The sequence below is a fragment of the Salvia hispanica genome, chromosome 4 (assembly GCF_029641045.1).
Source record: "Salvia hispanica isolate PSC_SH4W2 chromosome 4, Shi_PSC_v1, whole genome shotgun sequence".
Lineage (NCBI taxonomy): Eukaryota > Viridiplantae > Streptophyta > Magnoliopsida > Lamiales > Lamiaceae > Salvia > Salvia hispanica.
The window spans coordinates 14,605,199-14,629,091 of NC_142695.1; the positions used below are offsets into that span (position 1 = coordinate 14,605,199).

At 36.1% G+C, this 23,893-nt stretch overlaps 4 protein-coding genes, 1 non-coding gene and 1 pseudogene across 8 annotated transcripts; 4 read left to right on the top strand and 2 right to left on the bottom strand.

The window, feature by feature from the left end:
• The first annotated feature begins 1,697 nt into the window (after window positions 1-1,697).
• On the top strand, window positions 1,698-4,638 carry LOC125193853 (putative late blight resistance protein homolog R1B-17). 2 transcript variants are annotated; one of them, XM_048091775.2, is made up of 2 exons: window positions 1,698-1,798; window positions 1,870-4,638. In XM_048091775.2, the coding sequence occupies exon 2, from the start codon at window positions 2,042-2,044 to the stop codon at window positions 4,493-4,495; it is 2,454 nt and encodes an 817-aa protein (XP_047947732.2). In that variant the 5' UTR covers window positions 1,698-1,798; window positions 1,870-2,041; the 3' UTR covers window positions 4,496-4,638. The 2 variants fall into 2 exon arrangements, with proteins under 2 accessions (XP_047947732.2, XP_088912163.1); XM_089056037.1 differs by having other exon boundaries at window positions 1,698-4,638.
• A 4,554-nt stretch (window positions 4,639-9,192) lies between these two features.
• LOC125197182 (putative late blight resistance protein homolog R1A-3) lies at window positions 9,193-12,176 on the bottom strand. The gene has a single exon (XM_048095893.2). The coding sequence runs from the start codon at window positions 12,137-12,139 to the stop codon at window positions 9,395-9,397; it is 2,745 nt and encodes a 914-aa protein (XP_047951850.1). The 5' UTR covers window positions 12,140-12,176; the 3' UTR covers window positions 9,193-9,394.
• An 863-nt stretch (window positions 12,177-13,039) lies between these two features.
• On the bottom strand, window positions 13,040-13,111 carry TRNAD-GUC (transfer RNA aspartic acid (anticodon GUC)). Its single transcript has one exon. It is a non-coding gene; the product is annotated as a tRNA-Asp (tRNA).
• Window positions 13,112-14,654: 1,543 nt separating this feature from the next.
• LOC125193578 (uncharacterized) lies at window positions 14,655-17,208 on the top strand. The gene is made up of 4 exons (XM_048091403.2): window positions 14,655-14,913; window positions 14,993-15,114; window positions 16,626-16,778; window positions 16,972-17,208. Exons 1-4 carry the CDS (start codon window positions 14,707-14,709, stop codon window positions 17,060-17,062), a joined length of 573 nt encoding a protein of 190 aa, XP_047947360.1. The 5' UTR covers window positions 14,655-14,706; the 3' UTR covers window positions 17,063-17,208.
• A 1,649-nt stretch (window positions 17,209-18,857) lies between these two features.
• LOC148927316 (putative late blight resistance protein homolog R1A-3) lies at window positions 18,858-22,557 on the top strand (annotated as a pseudogene). The gene is made up of 3 exons (XR_007172018.2): window positions 18,858-18,867; window positions 19,120-22,128; window positions 22,272-22,557. The product of XR_007172018.2 is annotated as a putative late blight resistance protein homolog R1A-3 (transcript).
• Window positions 22,282-23,893, top strand: LOC125197236 (uncharacterized). 2 transcript variants are annotated; one of them, XM_048095956.2, is made up of 2 exons: window positions 22,282-22,407; window positions 22,770-23,893. In XM_048095956.2, exons 1-2 carry the CDS (start codon window positions 22,389-22,391, stop codon window positions 23,537-23,539), a joined length of 789 nt encoding a protein of 262 aa, XP_047951913.1. In that variant the 5' UTR covers window positions 22,282-22,388; the 3' UTR covers window positions 23,540-23,893. The 2 variants fall into 2 exon arrangements, with proteins under 2 accessions (XP_047951913.1, XP_047951912.1); XM_048095955.2 differs by having other exon boundaries at window positions 22,294-22,407; window positions 22,716-23,893.

The window sequence follows — 23,893 nt, forward strand, 5'->3', positions numbered from 1 at the left end:
CTGAAATGAAAAAACAGTGCACTGTAAGCATGGATCAAAAACACTTCACTCTAACCATGGAATAGTTCACTTTAAGCACGTTTTACTTCACTGAGATGAAAAAACTGATCTCTAATAACATAGATAAAAAAAACTTCACTCTAACCATGTAATACTTCCTCTAAGAACGTTTTTGCTTCACTAAGATGAAAAATCAATATAGTCCACTCGTACACAACACTAATTCATTCACGTAGAATGAACCAAATCGAGAAACAGCTGAAGTGAAAATTACAACAGACCTTCAGTTTTGTCCTCTTTTCATTAATTTCTACAGAGTGAACCAATAATTCACTCCTTTTTTCATTAGTTTATGCAGAAACAGATTTAGCAAATAGAAAACAAATGAATTTTTGAACCAGATTCAACAAATCAAGAACCTGGTCCAGCAAATTGATAACAAATAACAAAATATACAGAAATTTTAAAATAAAACGAAAAACAAATTCAACAAATAAAAAAATTACAAATTACCTTTAGTTTTCCCCTCTTCTTCGTGACTATCTTCCTTATTGTGGGAAATATGAAAAATCGAGTAAACCCTAGCAAGGGAATGAGGAAGAAAACGCAGAATTGAAGAGGATATCCCATCACATTGGAGAGAATTAGAGCGAGAATGAAATATGGAAATGGGGAAACAAATTGAACCTATTTCATTTAAACCATTGAAAAGTCTATTATGCCCCCACATTCTTATAGTGAACCGAATCATTCACATAGTGAAGTAATTCTGCTTCAATTTTGAAAATCACATGACTAAATACCAGCCCTTGATTTTTTAATCTTGTGGCTGAGATTTATTCTCTAGTTATATACTTAATGGGCACTTGCCCCATATCACTACTCTCTCTCTCTCTCTCTCTCTCTCTCTATATATATATATATATATATATATATATATATATATAGGCTGGTAAAACAAGTCCAAAAAGAATTAATACTACTGGGGAATGATCAATTGTTAACTCATCCCTTAGTTGCTAACTACAACTAATTTAAGACCATAAGATTTTAGAAATCTTGTGGTCTACAATTTGCCATGTGTAATTTTGTTTTTCATTTTTTAATATTAAAAAGATAATAGCAATTATCAAATTTAGGGTTTAGAAATATAATGTCAATACAGTGTATGAAATACGTCAACACGAAGACATAATAATGTCAACACAATTTCATATTGACATTTTACAAGCATAATATTGACATATTATGTAAGGTGTATTGACATAAATCTGTTCGTAAAAAATACGAAAATTCAAAAAAAATATTCAATTTTTTTTTTCAAATTTTGACGTCGGAACATATGCATGTAGTATATCGCTGGAAACCTTATAAAATTATCTTTAATTTGATATATGTTATATGAATTTAAAGTTTTGGGATTTCTTTTAAAAGTTAGTTATAACTAACTTGACATTAATACCCCTATTGATTTTTATTATAATTAATCCTATAGCCTTATTGACGTTTTTTTGTTGATCGTATTGACATTTCATGGTTGATGATCTAGGCCTTTAATTTGAATATCTATTAGCTATTATTGAGTTATAGTTAGCAATTAAGCATTGAGTTAGCAATATAACACTCCCCTAATACTACTCAAGTCTCCTTAAATCATAAGTCTACACGGAGATATGTTTGGAAAGTTGACCTTTTCCATATGATCAAATTTGTCTGCTGAAATCCTGAAAGGAAAGAGTAGAGTTTAGAAATGGCAGCTTATGCAGCTCTAGTGTCTCTAATGAATCTCATGGATCAGGTCCAGAATCATCCTCTTCACTCCTTTTCTTTTGATGAAAAACTGATCCAATCTCTTCTCCTAAATGTCAGTTTCCTCTTGGATTTCATCGAGAATTATACTTCTCATGGAGGTAGCAACAAAGCAGAAGATCTGGAGAGCCAAATTATAGGTGCAGCTCATGCGGCTGAAGATTTAATTGAATCTCAACTAGTCGATCAGATTCTTGCTGGATCCACTGTTAATCAAGACCGAAAAAGTTTCATGTTCTTGCTCGATCTGCATACAAGCATTAAGAAGAAGATTATGAAAGCAATCAATACAAAACCCTTTGATAAAAACCTGCAGAAAATTATTCAACACTTGGACTCCATAAAAAAAAAGGTGGTTAAAGTTGAAGACGGAAGCAGATTTAAAGATGAGCAGCCGAAATATTCCGTTCCTGCTGATTCATCAAGGCCTCTTATCACCAGAAAAACTACCATGATGGGATTTGATGAGTACTTGATTCAACTCATGGATGTGCTTACCGGACAGCAATGCAGCCGCCAAATCATCTCCGTTGTAGGTATGGGCGGCATAGGTAAGACTACTTTAGCCACGAATGTTTATGAACATCCTCTCATTACTGAGCATTTTGACTTTCGTGCTTGGGCTACCATTTCTCAACAATATGATGTCGTACAAATTCTAAAACAAATTCTCTCTTCCAAAGAGGAAAGCAGTAGTACAACAACTGTTGATCAATTAGGTGATAAACTGTACAAGAAGTTGTTGTGCAATAGATATTTGATTGTTCTAGACGATATGTGGAGTAGTCAAGTCTGGGATGAGATTAAAATTTTCTTCCCGGATAATGGGAGTAGGAGTCGTGTTGTTATAACGACTAGGCTATCAAACTTGGGTTGTGGTTTCCCTTTTGTGATTGATTTGTTAGATGAGGATAGAAGTTGGAAGCTATTCTGTCAAAATGCATTTGGAGATGATGTTGATTGTCCTTTTGAGCTGGAGAAATTTGGAAAGAAGATTGCTCGACAATGTAGAGGACTTCCGCTATCAATTGTTGTGATTGGAGGCCATCTTAGGAAATCATCTAGGACGGAGGATTATTGGGAGTTCGTTGCTGATAATATGAACTCGATCTTGACTTGTGCAGAGGATGAACAATGCTTGAATATATTATATTTGAGTTATTCACACTTGCCTGTTTATCTGAAGCCATGTTTTCTGTATATGGGGATGTTTCCGGAAGACGAAGTTATAGATGCTTCAACACTTGTTAAACTTTGGGTTGCGGAGGGATTCCTTAAACCAAATAAGGAACAAAGCTTGGAAGAAATTGCGGAGGCTCACTTGAAGGACTTGGTGGAAAGGAATCTGGTTTCAGTTCATAGATGGAGCAGAAATGGAAACATAAAATCTTGCAACATTCATGATCTGTTAAGAGAGCTCTGCATAAGGTTGGCTGAAAATGAGAAGTTCCATTGTGTCTTGAAGCTTAGTCCGAGGTCTTTAGAAAGAGAGCGTCGCCTCGTCATTGAAGGAGAATTCAGAGGTGATTATTTTCACCATGAAGTGTTTTATGCTCTGAAATCAGCAAATCTCGTCCGTGCTGTGATGTGCAAACCCGGACTGCTTCCCTTTCACTTCAAATTGTTGAAAATACTTAAAATGGGGCGTGAAGAAGTTGTTAGGTTGGATGTTGATTGTCTGAAAGCCAAGTTTGAGCAAGTTAACTTGCGGTACCTCTCGCGTGAATTGAATTTGATGACGGATATAGATGACTACATGCGTCGTGATCCTCTACTGCCTCTGTGTCTGGGTCCCTCAATATTGAAGCTCTGGAATTTGCAAACACTGATTATAAAAGGTCACCTCGTAAAGATCATTGCACCCTCTGAAATTTGGGAGATGCCGCAACTTAGGCATATTGAGTTGGAGCTGGTTTGTCTTCCCGATCCTCCTATGAGTCGCAGCCGAGATGATGCAGTTGTTTTATCAAACCTGCAAACACTTTCCAAAGTGGAGAATTTCAAGACAAGTGAAGAGGTTTGTAAGAGGATGCCTAATATAAGGAAGTTGGTGATACGTTATAATAGAGAGGCGATTAGCTCAGAGTGTTTTCAGCACAACATTGGCTACTTCAATAAATTGGATTCACTTGATTGCCTTTTCAAGTGGAGGCAAGATTGGCGTGATTTTGCGTTAAGCCTCAGCTACCCGAGCTCACTCAGGAAGTTGTCCTTGAGGAACTCTGGCCTACTTTGGGGAGATTTGACAACCATTGGTTCGTTGCCAAATCTTCAAGTCCTCAAACTTACTGGTGATTATGTGGTCGGAGAACCTGAGTGGACTCTGGATGAAGAGATGTTTGTCCGACTGAAACACCTGGAGATCAAATACTACAATTTGATAGAGTGGAATGCACAGAGCTCTCATTTTCCAGTTTTGGAAAGTCTTGTTTTGGTAGGCTTATCCAAATTGTCTGAGATCCCTTCAGGCATTGGAGAAATACCAACACTTAGATATATATATCTGAAACAATGTAGCTTGTCGGCCGCCATTTCAGCGGTGAGAATAGCAGAGGAGCAAGAGGAGTATGGGAATGAAGAGCTTCGAGTTGAAGTTGAGTTTTGGGAGCAGAAGGAGAACGAGATGTTCAGGGAACTGATGAAAGAAGAGGGATTTACCACCAGTAATCTTCATCTTATATACTAAATTACTCAATATTTTCTTTGTTTTTGCTTTTTAATCTTGGATAGGTCATTTTCAGTTTTCAGTTCAGTTTAAGGAGCATAAATACTGTGTACAGAATATGTATTTCCATGATTTGTTTTATATAGACTTATTTTCTTAAGTAACTGTGATATCTTGAGTGTTTGTTGAAGAGAGAATCAGTAGTGAAATATCTCTTGGTCCGTACGTGGATCAGTGGACGTAGCTTATTGATCGAACCATCAAATCACCTCGTATTCTGTATTTGTCTTTCGATTTTGTGTTCGATGTCTCAGCTCTAACAGAAACAGTAGGAGTATGCTGCGTGCATAAAATAATAATTCGAGTTATACACATTACAAAACACTGATTATCAACATCACCCTAAAGTTAATATAAAAGAATGCATTTCATGAACATATTTGATATTCCTCTAGCTCTGTTGAACATGCTAAAATAAATTTAGAAATGTTACAATTAACATCGGACATCCTTTGGATGAGGTATAGGAGCTCCATATCCTGCACCAGCAAAATATGGAGCTGGATTCCATATAGCATAGTCTTTGTCTTCATCTTCATCATCCTCCATCTCATTTAGAGGCTGAGCCGCCGCCTTTGGCCATGGCTGTTGATCTTTCGCCACCACCTTTTGTCGGACATTGGTGGAAGGCGGTGGAGCAGGTGATGAGGATCCTTCTGCAACCGCACCAAACATCAATAACAACATAACTACCATTGCCATAAATAAGCTGGAAGAATTTGCATTTTCTTTCCGGGGTTATATGTTATGCATTTCTTTCTCTTGATACCAATTGTCATTTAAATCACAGTGCGCGACCACAATATGGGAAGTGGTTTCATCATGGATCATGTGTGATGGGTGGAGTCATGATTTAGGCGTGCGTGCATATATATATTGGAAACTAAGACCTAATGTTAGGAAATGGAGTACAATATACTCTATACGTACAAATAGATATATAAAACTATCAAATACTCCATAGAGTATAAGTTAAAAAAGAACTTATTGTTTTGAGTCTGATTGGCCTCACAGAGTTAGCCCAAATTGATAATTTAGAGTTGAGATTGGTTTAAGTTTGAAAAAGTTATATAACACGAATGGCTTGTTATCGATAGAGTTTGCCCGAACTCGAACAAGTCGGCCCAATTGACATTCCCATTTGCATTACATAAAATACAAATGGAAGCCTAGTTATGATTAGAGACAAAGGCCATGGCATGCATGTCCTGGATATGAAGATAGAGTGAGATTGTGATCGGAAGCAGATTTTAATTAGTGGGTTGTGATCCAGATATTTCGTTTTACCATCACTAAATAAATGCCAATTGAGGTTAGTAAATGAATTAAGAATCCAGGTAATGATCGATGAGTTAAAACATTAGTATATATATTCAGTATATTCTTAGGGGTGGATACGATTTGTTGCTAAATGCTATAATTACCGTCCTTGGAGTGGCCCTAAATTTTTATTTGTAGATATATACAGGTAAAAATAATACAACTATTTATAGAAGTTCAAAACTAAGTGCAAGAATTAGGAAAGTACAAAAAAGTAGTTACTCCATATAAAAACCATTTACTATAAGAAGCCTGTCGAATATTATGCAAATTTATCAACAAATGAGCTCAGTTATATAGAGTTGTGATCAATGTCGAACCCTTCTTAAAGACCGAACTATAGACCAATTGAGCCACTCATTTTTCTTAATCTTATGGTTAAGATTAATTTACAATTAATTTAATATTTTATTAAATAAAAACGTTTTTTTTAAATTTTTTATTTATTTTTATATTTAAAAAAAATATTTTTTTTAATTTTTTAAAATTTTTTAAATTTTTTTTATTCGATAAAAACTTGCTGGAGTAAATAATGAACTATATTCACTACATAGTGAACTAAATGAATGTATGTTATGAAGTAATTTTTCGCATTCATTATATACTGAATTTACTTCAACTGAAAGATAATTATGTCATAACACATAATGAAGTAATAAACTAATGAAATGAAGTACTACTTCCGTCCCCCAAATTTTGACACACTTTGACCCGACACGGGTTTTAAGAAATGTAATGGAAAGTGAGTTGAAAAAGTTGGTAGGATATGAGTCATACTTTTAAAGTATTAGTTTTATAATAAAATGTGAGTAGAAAAAAGTTAGTAGAATATGAGGTCCACTACGAAAAATGGTAAAAAGTGAAGTGTGTCAAAATTTGAGGGACGGACTAAAATAGTAAACTGTGTCAAAATTTGGGGGACGGATGTAGTATTAAACTAATGAAATGAAGTAATAACATAACTGAATGAAGTAATAAACTAACGGAATGAAGTACTAAACTAATAGAATGAAGTAATAACATGACTGAATGAAGTAATAAACTAACGGAATGAAGTAATAACATGACTGAATGAAGTAATGAACTAACGGAATAAAGTAATAACCCTAAACCCAACTGAAAGATAATTATGTCATAACACATTATGAAGTAATAAACTAATGGAATGAAGTAATAGCATGACTGAATGAAGTAATAAACGTAACGAAATGAAGTAATAGCACGACTGAATGAAGTATTAAGTTCATAACCTACTTCATTTAGTTCATTGTTTAGTGAATATAGTTCATTATTTACTTTGGCAAGTTTTTATTGAACAAAAAAAATTAATTTTTTTTAAAAAAAATTTTAAAAACAAAATTAAAAAAAAAAAAAAAATTAAAAAAAATTAATATAAAATACTCCCTCCGTTTCTTCATAGTTGAGGCGGAACTTTTCAGCACGGAGTTTTAGAAATGAATGTTGGGTGTGTTAAATAAATAGATAAAAAAGTAAGAGAGAGGAAAAGGTAGAGAGAATAAAGTATAAAGTTAATAAAGTAGAGAAAATAAAGTAAGAGAGAGTAAAGTAAGAAAGAGAAAAAAGTTACCATATATTGAAATGACTCAACTACGAAGAAACTTCCCAAAATGGAAAAATGACTCAACTATAAAGAAACAGAGGAAGTATATAAAAATATATAAAAAAAATTAAATAAAAATTAAAATAAATTAAAATTAAAATAAAAAAGTTTTTATTAAATAAAATATTAAATTAATTGTATATTAATCTTAACCACAAGATTAAGAAAATGAATGACCCTAATTTGGTCTCTAGTTTGGTCTTTAAGAGTGGATTTGTGGTTAATGGGACTCCAGTTATATAACCATAGAATTAATAGTTATATAACAAAACTTATTATATTTAACAAGGGATGTAATCAAATTAAAACCATATATTTAATACAAACTCAAAACTTTAATCTTAGCCACTAATTATATCAGATATATGGTTAATATGGTGTTCAATTCTTATGTCAATAAGAGCATATATTTTGTCAACAGAGGGTGATTTTGTAACTTACTTTGATTAGCGGTTTATGCGTTCCTAATTTATCTCCCACTTTCTAAACTGCAAATATTCACATCTTCAGCGATGATCTTCACCATTGTAATTGACGTCTCCTATTCTTAGCATTTAAATTTTTCCAGTAAAAAAACCTAGCTAATTCCGATCATGTGCTGATTCGTCGAAAGAATTGCTTGAATTTTGCGTTGACACTGCGTCGTTGATTCCTTGTTGATGTTGAATTTTGTGTTGAAATGGCGATGAATATTTGTTGATGTTGAATTTCGTGCTGAATCGTTGATTCTTTTGTTCCGTTGTTGTTTTTTTGCGATAAAATTGTGTTGACTCTTTTGTTCTGCTGTTGTTGAATTTTGTGTTGAAATCGTGTTGATTCTATGCTGATTCTAAAAACGTGAATAGTGGAAGGAGAGAGAACGATGAAATCGGAATTACATAATTATTTGATAATTAAATGATTCATCATATCATGAAAGTGTCTATTATACCCTCTGTTGACAAATTTATAGAAGTTATTGATATTTTCAAATAGAAACATTATAATCGTTGATTAGTAATATTTAGTAGCTAGAATTAAAATTTTGAGTTTGTATTAGATATATGGTTTTCATGATATCACTACCCTATTTAACAAACATGTTGACATATTATATATTGAAATAATATACGGTATTCAAACTTGATTATATTTTACAGATCAAAATAAATGTTCAAAATGCAACAAAGAGTTGTTGTAGTATAAGAGTTGTTGCATTGATTGAGGTTTCATACAATATTAATTAAGTAACCAAATTTGTTATTTAGTATCGTTTCTTGTAATGATATGATTCGGCTCATTCTATTATATCTCCCGTTTAATTAACCATACCTTCCATTTCAATAATAAATAAATAGTGATTACTACCTCCGTCCACGAAAATTTGTCCTATTTTTCCATTTCCGTCCGTTCCCCAAAATTTGTCTCATTTCACTTTTACCATTTTTGGTAATGGACCCCATATTTCACTAACTCATTCATACTCACATTTTATTATAAAACTAATATATAAAAGTAGGACCCACAATCCACTAACTTTTTCAACTCACTTTTCATTACATTTCTTAAAACCCGTGCCCGGTCAAACCGGGACGAATTTTCGTGGACGGAGGTAGTATTAATTTATTCTATAGTCCGCAGCCGTTAGCTTATAGACTAGAGAGGCGATTAGCTGAGAGTGTTTGTAGTAATAGCTAAGTTCATTTCCAAACTTAAATTTCAACCCCGAAATGCAGGCTATGGTATTTGATGATTATCCAACGCACACACTAAAACTGATATTCGAAGTTCTATACTAAGCAAGACAAGCTTTCTCTTAAGTGCAAAGTCAATATCCTATGTTGACAAATAATGTTGGAGTGAAAGAACTAAATCTGAAACTGAAAACTGAAAATGATCTATCCTAGAGAAAAAAGTAAAACTAAGAAATAATGAGTAATTTAGCTTCTAAGAAGAAGATTACTGGTGGTGAATCCCTCTTCTTTCATCATTTCCCTGAACATCTCGTTCTCCTTCTGGTCCCCAAACTCAACTTCAACTCGAAGCTCTTCATTCCCATACTCCTCTTGCTCCTCTGCTATTCTCACTGCTGAAATGGCGGCCGACATGCTACAATGTTTCAGATATAGATATCTAAGTGTTGATTTTTCTCCGATGCCTGAAGGGATCTCAGACAATTTGGATAAGCCTACCAAAACAAGACTTTCCAAAACTGGAAAATGAGAGCTCTGTGCATTCCACTCTACCAATTCATAGTATTTGATCTTCAGGTATTTCAGTCGGACAAACATCCCTTCATCCGGAGTCCACTTAGGTTCTCCTACCATATAACCATCATTCAGTTTGAGGACTTGAAGATTCGGCAATAAACCAATGGTTTCCAAATCTCCCCAACTTAGGCAGGAGTTCCTCAAGGACAACTCCCTGAGTGAGCTCGGGAACCTGAGACTTAACGCAAAATCACGCCAATTTTTCCTCCACTTGAAATGGAAATTCAATGAATCCAAATTATTGAAGCAGTCAATATTGTGCTGAAAACACTCTGAGCTAATCGCTTCTCTATTATAACTTATTACCAGCTTGCTGATATTAGGCATCCTCTTACAAACCTCTTCATTTGTCTTGAAATTCTCGACCTTGGAAAGTGTTCGCAGGTTTGACAAAACAACAACATCATCTTGGCCGCGACTAGCAGGAGGATCAGGAAGATAAACCAGCTTCAACTCAATATGCCTAAGTTGCGTCATCTCCCAAATTTCATAGGGTGCATTGATCTTGATCTGGTATCCATTTATATTCAGTGTTTGCAAATTCCAGAGCTTCGATATTGAGGAAGGCAGAGACAGGGGTAGCCAAAGATCACGAGGCATGAAGTCATTTATATCCATAATCCAATCTAATTCACGTGAGAGGTACCGCAAGTTAACTTGCTCAAACGTTGCTTTCAAACAACCTACATCCAACCTAGATACTTCTTCACGGCCCACTTTTAGTATTTTCAACAATTTGAAGTGAAAGGGAAGCAGTCCGGGTTTGCACATCACAGCACGGACGAGATTTGCTGATTTCAGAGCATAAAACACTTCATGGTGAAAATAATCACCTCTGAATTCTCCTTCAATCGCGAGGCGACGCTCTCTTTCTAAAGACCTCGGACTAAGCTTCAAGACACAAAGGAACTTCTCATTTTCAGCCAACCTTATGCAGAGCTCTCTTAACAGATCATGAATGTTGCAAGATTTTATGTTTCCATTTCTGCTCCATCTATGAACTGAAACCAGATTCCTTTCCACCAAGTCCTTCAAGTGAGCCTCCGCAATTTCTTCCAAGCTTTGTTCCTTATTTGGTTTAAGGAATCCCTCCGCAACCCAAAGTTTAACAAGTGTTGAAGCATCTATAACTTCGTCTTCCGGAAACATCCCCATATACAGAAAACATGGCTTCAGATAAACAGGCAAGTGTGAATAACTCAAATATAATATATTCAAGCATTGTTCATCCTCTGCACAAGTCAAGATCGAGTTCATATTATCAGCAACGAACTCCCAATAATCCTCCGTCCTAGATGATTTCCTAAGATGGCCTCCAATCACAACAATTGATAGCGGAAGTCCTCTACATTGTCGAGCAATCTTCTTTCCAAATTTCTCCAGCTCAAAAGGACAATCAACATCATCTCCAAATGCATTTTGACAGAATAGCTTCCAACTTCTATCCTCATCTAACAAATCAATCACAAAAGGGAAACCACAACCCAAGTTTGATAGCCTAGTCGTTATAACAACACGACTCCTACTCCCATTATCCGGGAAGAAAATTTTAATCTCATCCCAGACTTGACTACTCCACATATCGTCTAGAACAATCAAATATCTATTGCACAACAACTTCTTGTACAGTTTATCACCTAATTGATCAACAGTTGTTGTACTACTGCTTTCCTCTTTGGAAGAGAGAATTTGTTTTAGAATTTGTACGACATCATATTGTTGAGAAATGGTAGCCCAAGCACGAAAGTCAAAATGCTCAGTAATGAGAGGATGTTCATAAACATTCGTGGCTAAAGTAGTCTTACCTATGCCGCCCATACCTACAACGGAGATGATTTGGCGGCTGCATTGCTGTCCGGTAAGCACATCCATGAGTTGAATCAAGTACTCATCAAATCCCATCATGGTAGTTTTTCTGGTGATAAGAGGCCTTGATGAATCAGCAGGAACGGAATATTTCGGCTGCTCATCTTTAAATCTGCTTCCGTCTTCAACTTTAACCACCTTTTTTTTGATGGAATCCATTTTTTGAATAATTTTCTTGAGGCTTTTATCAAAGGGTTTTGTGTTGATTGCTTTCATAATCTTCTTCTTAATGCTTGTCTGCAGATCGAGCAAGAACTTGAAACTTTTTCGGTCTTGATTAATAGTGGATCCAGCTAGAATCTGATCGACTAGTTGAGATTCGATTAAGTCTTCAGCCTCATGAGCTGCGGCTGTAATTTGGCACTCCAAATCCAATTCTTCAGCGTGTTTGGCATCTTGATGAGAACTCTCGATGAAATCCAGGAGGAAACTGACATTTTGGAAAAGAGATTGGATCAGTTTCTCGTCAAAAGAAAAGGAATGAAGAGAATGATTGTGGATCTGATCCATGAGATTCATTAGAGAGACTAGAGCTGCATAAGCTGCCATTTTCAAACTCTACTCTTTCTTTCAGGATTTCAGCAGACAAATTTGATCGCATGTAAAAGGTCAACTTTCCAAGAACATGCATTATCACTCATGGAAGGTGGTGTTTGACTTTTAATTAACAGAGTGGAGAAAATAAAGTAGAAATAAAATAAAATACTAAGATATAAAAAATAATAAAATAAAAGAAAATAATTTTTTTACTAAAAGAAATAGTGATTTAATTAATGTGGAACAATTCAAATTATCACGAGTCAAGGGGAATAATATTAAATCCTGGACCTATTTATGGGCCTATATACTTGGGCTGAGAACTAGGTCCACACGCATAAATTTATTGACACTCATTTTTTTTTTTGTTTTTTCTGCTCAGTTGTTCAATTGTGGTTCGCAATAATATTCACATATGAATCTAAATCTGAATTTGTAATTTAGTGTCTTTTGATATGTATGCATGGTTGACACTAGTGGCAACGAAATTAATGTAAATTTGGTCCTACTCTACTACATACCGAGTGATTATACTAATATTATAGCTACCATTTTATCAACCATATAGTTTCTATTTAAGTGAGAAAGTTCAATGAAAGAGGCGTGACAGAGATGGAAGGCGATCGAATGAAAGCACCAATGATACACTAAATTAGATCAACGAAGGAGTGCATTGGGGAAGAGTGGACACGACGTTGACTTGGATAGAGGGATAAAAGGAACCTTAATTAAAATTAAGAGGAGAAAATGAGAGACAGAGAGACATAAGAGGTAGAAATCTTGACTAATGATTTATCTCATATGTAAACAATTAAGAGTAGGGTCTCGCTAAATTGTTACCATAATTATTCTTAGTACAAAGAAGAAGCCAAAAATGCAAAACAAAGAAAAAAACGAGATTAAAAATATTAACGCCGTTGCCGGGGATCGAACCCGGGTCACCCGCGTGACAGGCGGGAATACTTACCACTATACTACAACGACTCTTTGTTGTTAGTCATTGGTGGTTTTCTATCTTTAACCGTAACAGAATTTTGTAATTTAGGGCTACGAATTTAATGTAAATTTGGATCCTGCTCTACTATATCTCGGGTGAATCTATTTATAGCTCCTGCTTTATTAATCAGATTGATTCCATTTAAAAATAAATTGAAAGTATAAATTATGAATTTATTTATTCTCTACTCCAAACCCCACAAGTTACGGTGATTATTTTGAATTTTGATAGCTAAGCTCATTCCCAAACTTTAATTTCAAACCCCCGGAATGAAACCTATTTTATTTGAAGATCATGGAAATCAACTTCTAAATTCGATGTTAATATGTGACTTCATGAATCATGAGTATGGCATGTCACAGATCTGTAGATATTGATCCCACTTTAGCACAGCTATCACCCGTCTCTCCTACTCGTTTTGAGATGCCGACAGCTTTTTCTCTTTAATTAAGCTTTCATTCTTTCAATAGTTTGAGTAAATAAATCAGAAGAAACGAAGAATTTTGATTTGTATGCACAACACAAGTGGGGGAAGGATTTAGATAGATATTTCAATTAATTTGGAGGATGCGTGATATAGGATGGATTAGTAAATGGGAAATTCATAACAATATTGTATTATTATTTTAAATAGAGATTAGCTAGAGTGAGTTAATGGGAGACTGAAATCAAAATGCACGCGTGTTACCTAATTAAGACCCAACTTTGAAAATCAATCACATCCATATATACATAGAGCTTAGTAAATTGCAAAATGAAACACCTATACGTAATTTCTTCATTTACGGGAAGTCTTAGATTCAAATATTCGATTAATTACTAAATAAGTTTTGAAATGATAAGAATTAGAAAGATAGAGAAAAGGATTGAAGTCTGTGAATGAAAAATGAAGCACCCCATTATTTAGTAAAAAAAGTACCGAAGTTTTTTGTTTTGTCTATTTATGAATGTTACTCCCTCCGTCCCCCATTACTTGACACGGTTTGACCCGGCACGAGTTTTAAGAAATGTAATAGAAAGTGTGTTGAAAAAGTTGGTAGGATGTGGGTCCTACTTTTAAAGTATTAATTTTATAATAAATGTGAGTAGGAATGAGTTAGTGGAATATGAGGTCCACTGCCAAAAATGGAAAAAGTGAAGTGTGTCAAGTAATGGGGGACGGACCAAAATGGTAAACTGTGTCAAGTAATGGGGGACGGAGGGAGTAGTACTACTCCGTTCCATAGTAATGGAGGCAAAACTTTTCGGCATGAAGATTAAGAAAAATTGTGTTAGGTGAGTTAAGTAAAGAGAGAATAAAGTGGAAAATTAAAAAGGTAGAGAGATGAAGATAGAAAAAAGTAAGAGAGAGTAAAGTAGGTGTGGAAAAATGTGTTGACTTTTACTAAAAAGGGAAGTGACTCTATTACTATGGAACAGACGGAAATGGAAAAATGCCCCTATTACTATGGAACGGGGGGAGTACTATACTACTCAACTTTGGCTCCTTCACACAGTGGGGTCATATCTTCATTTACTCTATTCTCTTAATTTTAAAAGAAGGTATTTAGGCAAAAATAGAAGTAAATTAGAGGGCGGCGGAATGGAGAAAATAGTGGTGGTGGTGGAGGAGGTTGAGGTGGCGATAACAGCCCTCAAATGGGCGCTCCACAACATCCTCCGCTGCGGCGATGTGCTCACACTCCTCCACGTGTACCAATCAAAGAGCAAGAAAAAGCTCCGGCGATTTCGCCTCAAAGGCTTCCAATTAGCTCTCTCATTTAGAGAAATCTGCACCGCCTTCCCCAACGCACGTCTCTTTTATTTACTCCCCAATTACCTTCTCTCTCTCTCGATTGATTTGATTGAATTGTGCGAATCAATTGCAGACGAAGACAGAGATCGTTGTGACGGAAGGAGACGAGGAAGGGCGGAGAATCGCCGCCGTCGTGAGGGAAATCGGCGCCTCCACGCTTGTGGTGGGGCTTCATGATCGGAGCTTTCTATACAGGTATGTTCATTTTTTTATTTTTATTTTTACTTTGGCTTATTTGTCTTCTTTTTAAATTTTTTACTGTGTGGCACGTTAAATGGGTTTTTTGTATTGTCAAAAGAAGGTGAAAAAGTTTGGTTTGAAAATGTATAATTGTGGGTAATGACTAATGACTAATGACTAATGAGGGTGCCAATGTATATTGTAAAGTTTATTAAAAGAGTGGGGCCTTAATTTGCCGGCGTTTTCTCGCCTTTCGTTTATTGGTGGATATGTTCCAGCTTTCAAATTAAATAGTTTGGGTCATTATAATTTAGTGGCAAATTGGAGTAATTTTAAACAATACTAGCATATTAGATTTAAACTTTGATTTTTTTTTTTATGTCTATTTATTTTATTTGAAGGAAATTGTGTATGACTTGAGCCAGAATCCATTTTTTTTTTAAATTTGTATGTTACTTACAAATGTCATTGATTTTAATACGATAAATATAAATTTCTTAAAGGAAACTATTTCGACTTTCAAAGTGAATTGTGAAATGCACTGTGAAGTCTACATGTGGCGTGTCGCAGTGGGGTTTGGATCCCCCGCTGTGCTCAAAGCCATAGCAGAGGATACTGTTACAAACAAGCTATTATTTTTTAAAATAAACTTAATATTTTAACATTTTTTTATGTATAAAATATGTGTGTATTAGAGCACAACATCCCCTCTATCCAGATCAGTCGCAATGTGCATTACACATTTCACTTTAAGGTGTGGGATATGGCCACTTTGATGCTCGTTTTTCTTATAATATTTCTTTGAGTTTTCTTTAATCGCCTTTGTATAAACAATCACTTCTCTTGTTTATTCCTTCCTCTACTTAAAAAAAAAGGAACAAAAACCTAGAAACAGAATAAGAAAATACTGAGTTTCGTGTTTCATGCATTTCAGTTGCTTATCGTAAAAGAAATACTGTTTTTTTTTGGCCAAAAATATGACAAAAACAACATCGTCCCTTAATTTGAGTGGGAGAGTGGAAGATGACATAATCCTGATACTAGAAATCACTCTTATTGTTGCTAAAAGAAGAAAACTGACAAGTTACAACTACTCTATTAAGCTATTAAAATAAAACCAATTGCAATATAACCAAAACATTTAATTTAAATTAATACCAACATTCAATTAGTTGGAGGTTAACCCAACGAGAAAAAAAAAAATCACATACCTTAACACATTCTGCTCAGTCACATCAAATGCATTATATTTTATCACTACTATATTCTATATGTGCTATGCACAATGAAGATTATGGTATGTCAGTATATGTATAGGTATTTAATCACTATGAAGAAGTAAGGAACAATTTTAATTACCTGAAAGTGAAATGTGCAATGCACTATGAAGTCTATGATACGCCAGTAAAAATTATGCAATTTGTGAATTGTAATTAAACATTTTACTTAATCTAAAATGTCAATATATGTTTTGATATGCTAACACTGTTTGTTTTTTTTCATGGTCATGCTATATATTCATGTAGGTATCTATCACTCCAAAACAATAGCATAAGGCATTTGAATTGTAAGGTCCTTGCCATCAAAAACCCAACAACAAGTCCGACATCCTCAACTATCTCTATAGAAGGGCATTCGACTATGATGGACTTGTCACAGATTGAAATATCGGTACTTAGGTGAGACCATTTGTCATTTTTAAGGAATTTTACGTTTAAGAGTTATTTTTACTTGTTAGGTTGGTAAGTTGGGATTAAGAAACATATCAAATGCAAAGAAAATCATTTTCTTTGCGACTATGATAGAAAACATAGTTGTATTGCACGGAATATAGAAAATTTCAGCTTAATCGATTATTGAATTGTATTGCAGTGTGCCTCAATTTCCTCCTAAAAAAATCCCATACCAAATTTGTCCAGACCCCAATGCTATAATTTGGAGATCAAGGCCTACAAGGAAGTAAAGGAGGCTTCGATCCACTTCAAGACTATGGGCATGTTACATGCATGTGATGTCATTTTCAATTTTAATTGGTAGTTAAAAATACATTGCATCTTGGACGAGGATACGAGATATATTACATATTGAAGAAAAGAATCTTGTGTTGCAGCTGATCATGGAAAGAATCAAGCAAGTTTATAGCTGCTTATGATCCAAATAGAATTAAATGCATTTTTCTTCCCCTGCATAATAAGTTTACCAACTTGTACCTCAACCAGTTTTCGTTATTTTTTAAACTTCGGGTAGACTTGCGGATTTAGGTTTTGAGTTCGTTTACATTACTAAAAAAAAACTTAAAGCAACATTCGGATGAGCTCTCTCACATAATCACATCTCTTACGCATTATTGTGCATTGCCCTCTGTTTTGTTCCGTGAGAGGAAAAGTAAATAAGGGGAAAAAGAGGTTAGAAAGGTAGATACATGGCTGATTAATACCATTTGATTGTTTGAATATCAGCTAACCAATAATCAAATCAAAATCGATGTATGTTATATTGTAGTCATTGAAATTTGATGTATTTTTCTTAGTTTATAAATTGCAAAAGTGATTGGCATAAGGTAGTTGGAGGTAGAAAGAAAAAATCTAGTATGTCTGTATAATTGCCGAGGTGAATGTCAGCGGCTATAGTTTGAATCGATCCCGGTGAGGCATATGTATCAAGAAATAAATTTTAGACAAACTTTGTATCACTGCATACAATTTCAAAAGGGGAGTACGAGGTTCAGAAATACCATACCCACCTATATAACTTGTTATATGATAGATTCACTTAGGGGTGTCGAAACGGGTACCCGCGGGTACCCGCACCCGACGAGTCGGGTACCCGCACCCGATTTCAGCCGAAATTGTTGTCCCGATACCCGTCCCGCACTATATCGGGTATTACCCGATACCCGACTCGGGTATCCCGCACCCGACACAACGGGTACCCGACCCGACCCGTTTTTTATAATTTTTTTTTTGTTTTATTTATTATTTGCATTATCCTCGACTTGTTGATCGTTATATATCCTTAGTAATGTTAGTATTTTGGTGCATCCTAAAAGCACATAAAAGTAGTGATTAGATTATATGTATATGCTACTGTATTTGTGTAGCTACTGTATACATATCACATATCACATATCCTACTGTAATTGTGTAGCTATTGTATCAATATCACATATGCTACTATATGCTATATAAGATTGGTGTTTGTATGCTCTTTAATAGAGGAAAAAAAGACAACAAAAATTATATGTAGAAATCTGAGTATGACCTGGATAATTTGAAAATTATATTAATATTAATGATTACAAAATACTACTTAACTAAAATCGGGTAATTTTCGGGATTATCGGGTATCCCGAGCGGGTATCGGGTACCCGATACCCGCAAAACCAAAAATATGATTACCCGATCCCGACCCGTTACCCGTTTCCGTCGGGTAGTGGGTACCCGATACCCGACGGGTATCGGGTCGGGTGTGCGGGTACCAAATACCCGCTACCTTCGACACCCCTAGATTCACTGTACTCTCTCGTTCCAATAATAGATTTCACAATTTTTTTTTAGTTTGTCCCACAAAGATGTCACATTTTTTTTTTGGAAAAAAAGTATCTCTCATAAATACATTATTTTCTCTCTCTATCTAACATACAAAATAACATTTCCTAAAATCTCATGCTATACTCTAACTATGTCATTTATTCTTGGGCTGAGGGAGTAACAGTATGTAGTTTCATTCGGAATTGCCCGCGCTCTTTAAAAAAAAGAATGGAACTCTGTTTTTTTACATGCTATTGCAAAAAAAAAAGTGAGATAATTCTCTACTTCTTTTACTAAAAATGATCACCCAACACGTACATAGGAGTAATAGTGTAATAGATTATATTACTGCAAGTGGATAAAAATAAAGTAATAGTACTATAGTTACAAGTGGAGCTACAAGTATCACATTATTTCACTTAATCCAAAAAACTTTAGTCCGGATCACAATAATTGAGTTTTGACGAGCACAGCCACTCTTTTGATTGAGATTTGGATTTGAATAATGAAAGTAGGAACCATTTTGCACTCCAAATCATTCAATTTTTTTCTTGGCAATCTAGCAAGCATACCGCTGAGCTTTCATCAGAAATCATCAATAATCTGTCTCTGTTTTTCTCAATCCTTTGTTTCTCCAAGAGATCAAAGGTTAGAGATGCAGCATATGCAGCTGCGGTTTCGCTTATGAATACCACGAAGCAGATCATGGATCATCCTCACCTTGCGACCTCATTCGACCCCAAACAGATGGAATCGCTTCGTGATACAGTTGATTCCCTGCTTGATTTCATGGAGAGTTGCACTTCTCACGGAGGTACCAACGAAGCACGAGATTTGGAGTCCCAAATTGCATCCGCAGCTGAAGATGTAATTGAATCTCATGTTGTTGATCAGATCCACGCCGGATTCGACCAAACTAGTTTGAATTTGCCACTGAATCTGCAGAAAGTGATAGATGAGATGGATTCTGTGAAGTTGAAGGCTGAAAAGGAATGGTCGATTTTGAGGAATATGCAGCCAACATACCCTAAATCAACTAAACCTCTTACCGCTCCAAAGATGGATATGGTGGGAAATGATGAGGAGTTGCTTCAGCTCTTGGATGTGCTCACCGGACATGACTCGAGCCGCCATATCATCTGCATTGTTGGGATGGGGGGCATAGGTAAAACCACTCTGACTAGAAATGCTTTTGAAAATCGTCTTATTATTCAGCATTTTGACATTTGTGGTTGGGTTACAATCTCTCAGAGCTTGTTAGAGAGCTTTTGTTAGAACTTATTTCATGCCTAGGGAACACAACAACCTTAGATGCATCTGATATTGCTAGTGAAATTGATCAAGAACCCGAAGATCAATTAGGAATCATATTACACAAGTGTTTGTGTTTTGGATGATATCTGGAGTGTCGAGTCTTGTGACAAGTTGAAGTTTTTCTTTCCTGATTATGGTAATGGAAGTCGGATTGTTGTGACTACTAGGTTATCAAATGTGGCCTCTTTCTTTAGTTCATCGAGTCTTAGGATGAATTTTCTAGATAGGGATAAGAGTTGGGATCTATTGCGTAAAACTACATTTCCTCAAGAAGATTGCCCCCTTGAACTAGAAGATATCGGAAAGAAGATTGCGGAAAAATGCAAAGGACTTCCTTTGTCAATCGCTGTGATCGGGGGGTTTCTTGCAAAATCCAGTAGGGCGAAAGAGTACTGAGAGAATGTCGTAAGAGACATAAACTCAATTTTGAAGTCAGATGACGATGAAGATCATTGCTTGGATTTACTATCTTTGAGTTATACTCACTTGCCGGTCCATCTAAAACCATGTTTTCTTTATATGGGAATTTTAGAAGAAGATGAACGGATTGATGTATCTCAAATCATCAAACTTTTTGTAGCTGAAGGTTTTTTGAGACCAAACAAAATCCAAAGCTTAGAAGAGACTGCACATGATTACATAAAAGATTTCATTGACAGAAATCTCATCCTAGTTTCAAAATGGGGATGGAATGGAACAGCTAAAGTGTGTTACATTCATGATCTTTTAAGAGACATATGCTTAAGGGTAGCTGAGAAAGAAGAGTTCCTGCGTTTTAGGAGTTTGCATGATGGTCTGCGAGGTATCGATGTGGAATGTGCTAGTCTCATTGTCTTTCCAAGAGCGATATCAAAGTACCCTCGAGAGTTTGATGCTTTACCATCATCAGCACTTGTGCGTTCATTGATAAACGATGGTTACCCACTGCCTCACAAATTTCGTTTGTTGAGGGTGTTGACTATAGTTGAAAGGGTGGAAACTATTTTTCAGCAAGTTAACTCGTTGAGGGTGTTGACTACAGTTGAAAGGGATCCAGCGGAAACTGTTTTTCAGCAAGTTAACTTACGGTACCTTCTTTACGAACCTTATGAAGACTCAGGAGCCTTGCTTCCTTCATCAGCATCCCGACTGTGAATATGCAAACATTGATCATTAAAGGAGGAACTGGGCGAATAGCAGCACCACCTGAAATTTGGTACATGAGACAACTCAGACATCTTGAGTTCAACAAACTTTTTATTCCTGATCCTACAACAATGAACCAGCAAGAAGACTGTATTCTACAAAACCTACAAACGCTCGTGAATGTTGTGAACTTTTGCTTCAGTGAGGATGTTTGCAAAAGAATCCCCAATATCAAGAAACTGCATATAAGCTATGATGATTTCTCAGAAGAGTGTCTCAGAATTGATATTGGCTCCCTAAATAAGCTCCAATCATTGAAATGCTCTTTTGACGAACAGATGGGAGATCTGGCCCTGGAACTTATGTTTCCAAGTTCACTCCACAAGTTGTCTTTAAGTGGTTGTTGTCTTCATTTCGACAATGTGACAAATGTTGGGTTGATGTCGCCGCAGCTTCAAGTTCTGAATCTACACTCAGTCACAGGACCAGAGTGGAACCTTGTGGATGGAGCATTTCCTCGTCTCAATTACCTAAGCATTTCCAAGAGTGATTTGATCTACTGGACTGCTGACGAATCTCATTTCCCAGTCTTGGAGAAGCTTTCCCTTCGCTACATGTTTGTATTGAAAGAGATCCCTTTGGGTTTTGGAGAAATCCCAACGCTTGGATCTCTTAGTTTGTGGAGCTGTAATGAATCTGTTGCAATTTCATCTACCAAAATTTTGGAGGATCAGCTGAGTCTGGGAAATGAGGAGATTAAAATTCAAATAGACTTCCGGGATAAGGTGGAATTAAATAGCTTCATGGAAAAGGTGGATACAACGCGCTTCCTAAAATATAATTTTGATTGTTCTGGTAGTCGAGTCGAAGAAATGGAAAAAATTCGTGAAAAGATTCACATTGCAGTAGTTACAATACATGCAATGAGAAAATTTTTAGTGAGGAGGTACACAAGACAAGAGATAAATAGATCCATCATCGACTTTGGCATGTGATCTGATACCAAATTAGAAATGAGTGACTCATCCCTCCTTACAAGGCCTCATTCTCATTTCTATAGGTGAGACATGATCATTACTAAGTTGATGTATAACAAGATTTAGAGATTTTTACTCTAGAGTTTCCAAGTTTGTTGATAGCCACTAGAAATCGTCAAGGTTTGAATTCCTATTTACCTAACAAGTTCATGTACATCTGCAACAGTTGTCAAGTACAGTATACAAAAGTAGACATGTACATGTAAATTGGCGCGCTAGCCATCATTGTGAATTCGTCTGCACCCCAGTTGGATATCCAGTTATCCACCCATGGCTGCTGAAGATGATGCTGACATCAGAAGGTATGCGAGAATCTGATACACAAAAATTACTTTGCCTTGAGATTTGTTCAATATTACACCGAGATTAGGAATCTAAACTACACGGAATCAATGTATACATTCTTATTACAATGGCATATCCACATATTTATACATAATTAACTTGTTATAGATTTGTTGTTGCTTTCCAAATAAAACCAAATGCAGAGAGCCTATAAGAACTTAAGTAAGAACCCTTAATCTGAGTGTTAGGGAAAGTACCTTTAAACAGGGCTAAAATACAAGTAAACTAAAGATTGAATTTTATTAGACCCCCTTGTTTCTTGTAGATAAAACAGTGCTTATAGTATTGAATTTTACAACTGAGATTAAAGCAAAATCAGATGAGATACAGCATCTCGGTGGACGCCCAAGACGCCTTGATGGGCGATACGGGTGGGCACCCGAACCCAGATCGGGAGGGAGCGGCAGCTCTCCTCCTACTCCTACTCCTACTCCTCCTACTCGTGGTACTCGCACCCCGTACACTCCGGATGAGATGATGCAGATGTTCAAAGCCTACTTGGCAGTCTCCGAAGATCCGGACGTTGGCACGAACCAAATCGGGGAAACGTATTGGTGGCGCATCACTCGTCTTCACAATGAAACCCGGCCGGGGGGAACCATCTATCGCAATGATAGTATGGTGCACAATTGCATCTTCAGAGCCAACGAGGCAATCGGTAAGTTCCAGGGGTATTACCAACAGGAAGAGCGGGCGGCGGGGAGCGGCAAGAGCGAGCTCGACATCATCAGTGCCGCCTTGGCGACCTACCAAAGCTTGGAGTTGAAACCGTTCAAGTACCTAAGTTGTTGGCAGGAGGGGCGCCAACATCCGAAGTATAAGGGTGGCATAGTAGTACCCTCCTCCAGCTCCTCCAGCAAACGGTCGAGGTCGGTAGCCCTATCCGACGGCGTCTCCGATGATGTGGCTACCCAGCTTGCCGGAACTAACTTGGGTAGCCCTGACGCTGGCCCGAGCATTTCCCACCGGCCGCAAGGAAGGAGGCGACGGCCAACCGCCGTCGCGGGCCGACTCCATCCGCCCCCGCTCCCGCTCTCGCTCCCTTTGTGCCACCTCAATCCCCGACCAACTCGTTGTGGACCCTCTTGAGTCAACTCAATATGGCCGATAGGTCTAACATGACTCCCGACCAACTTGCAACACATGCATGTGGCAACAATACGGGGTCTCCGAAGAACATTGGAGATAGAGGACTAGTCTTCCACGGGGGTATTTTTTAGTTTTTAATTATGTAATTTTTAATTAGTAAGATTTTAATTATGTATTTTTTTATTTTCTAGGATTTTAATTATGTATTTTATTTTTAGGATTTTAATTATGTAATTTTTATTTTTAGGATTTAATTATGTAATTTTTATATTTTAATGTATTTTTATATTGTAGAAATGTTTTTAGTAATTGAAGTATTTAAATTGAATAATAGAATGGTGGGACCCTTGAGCT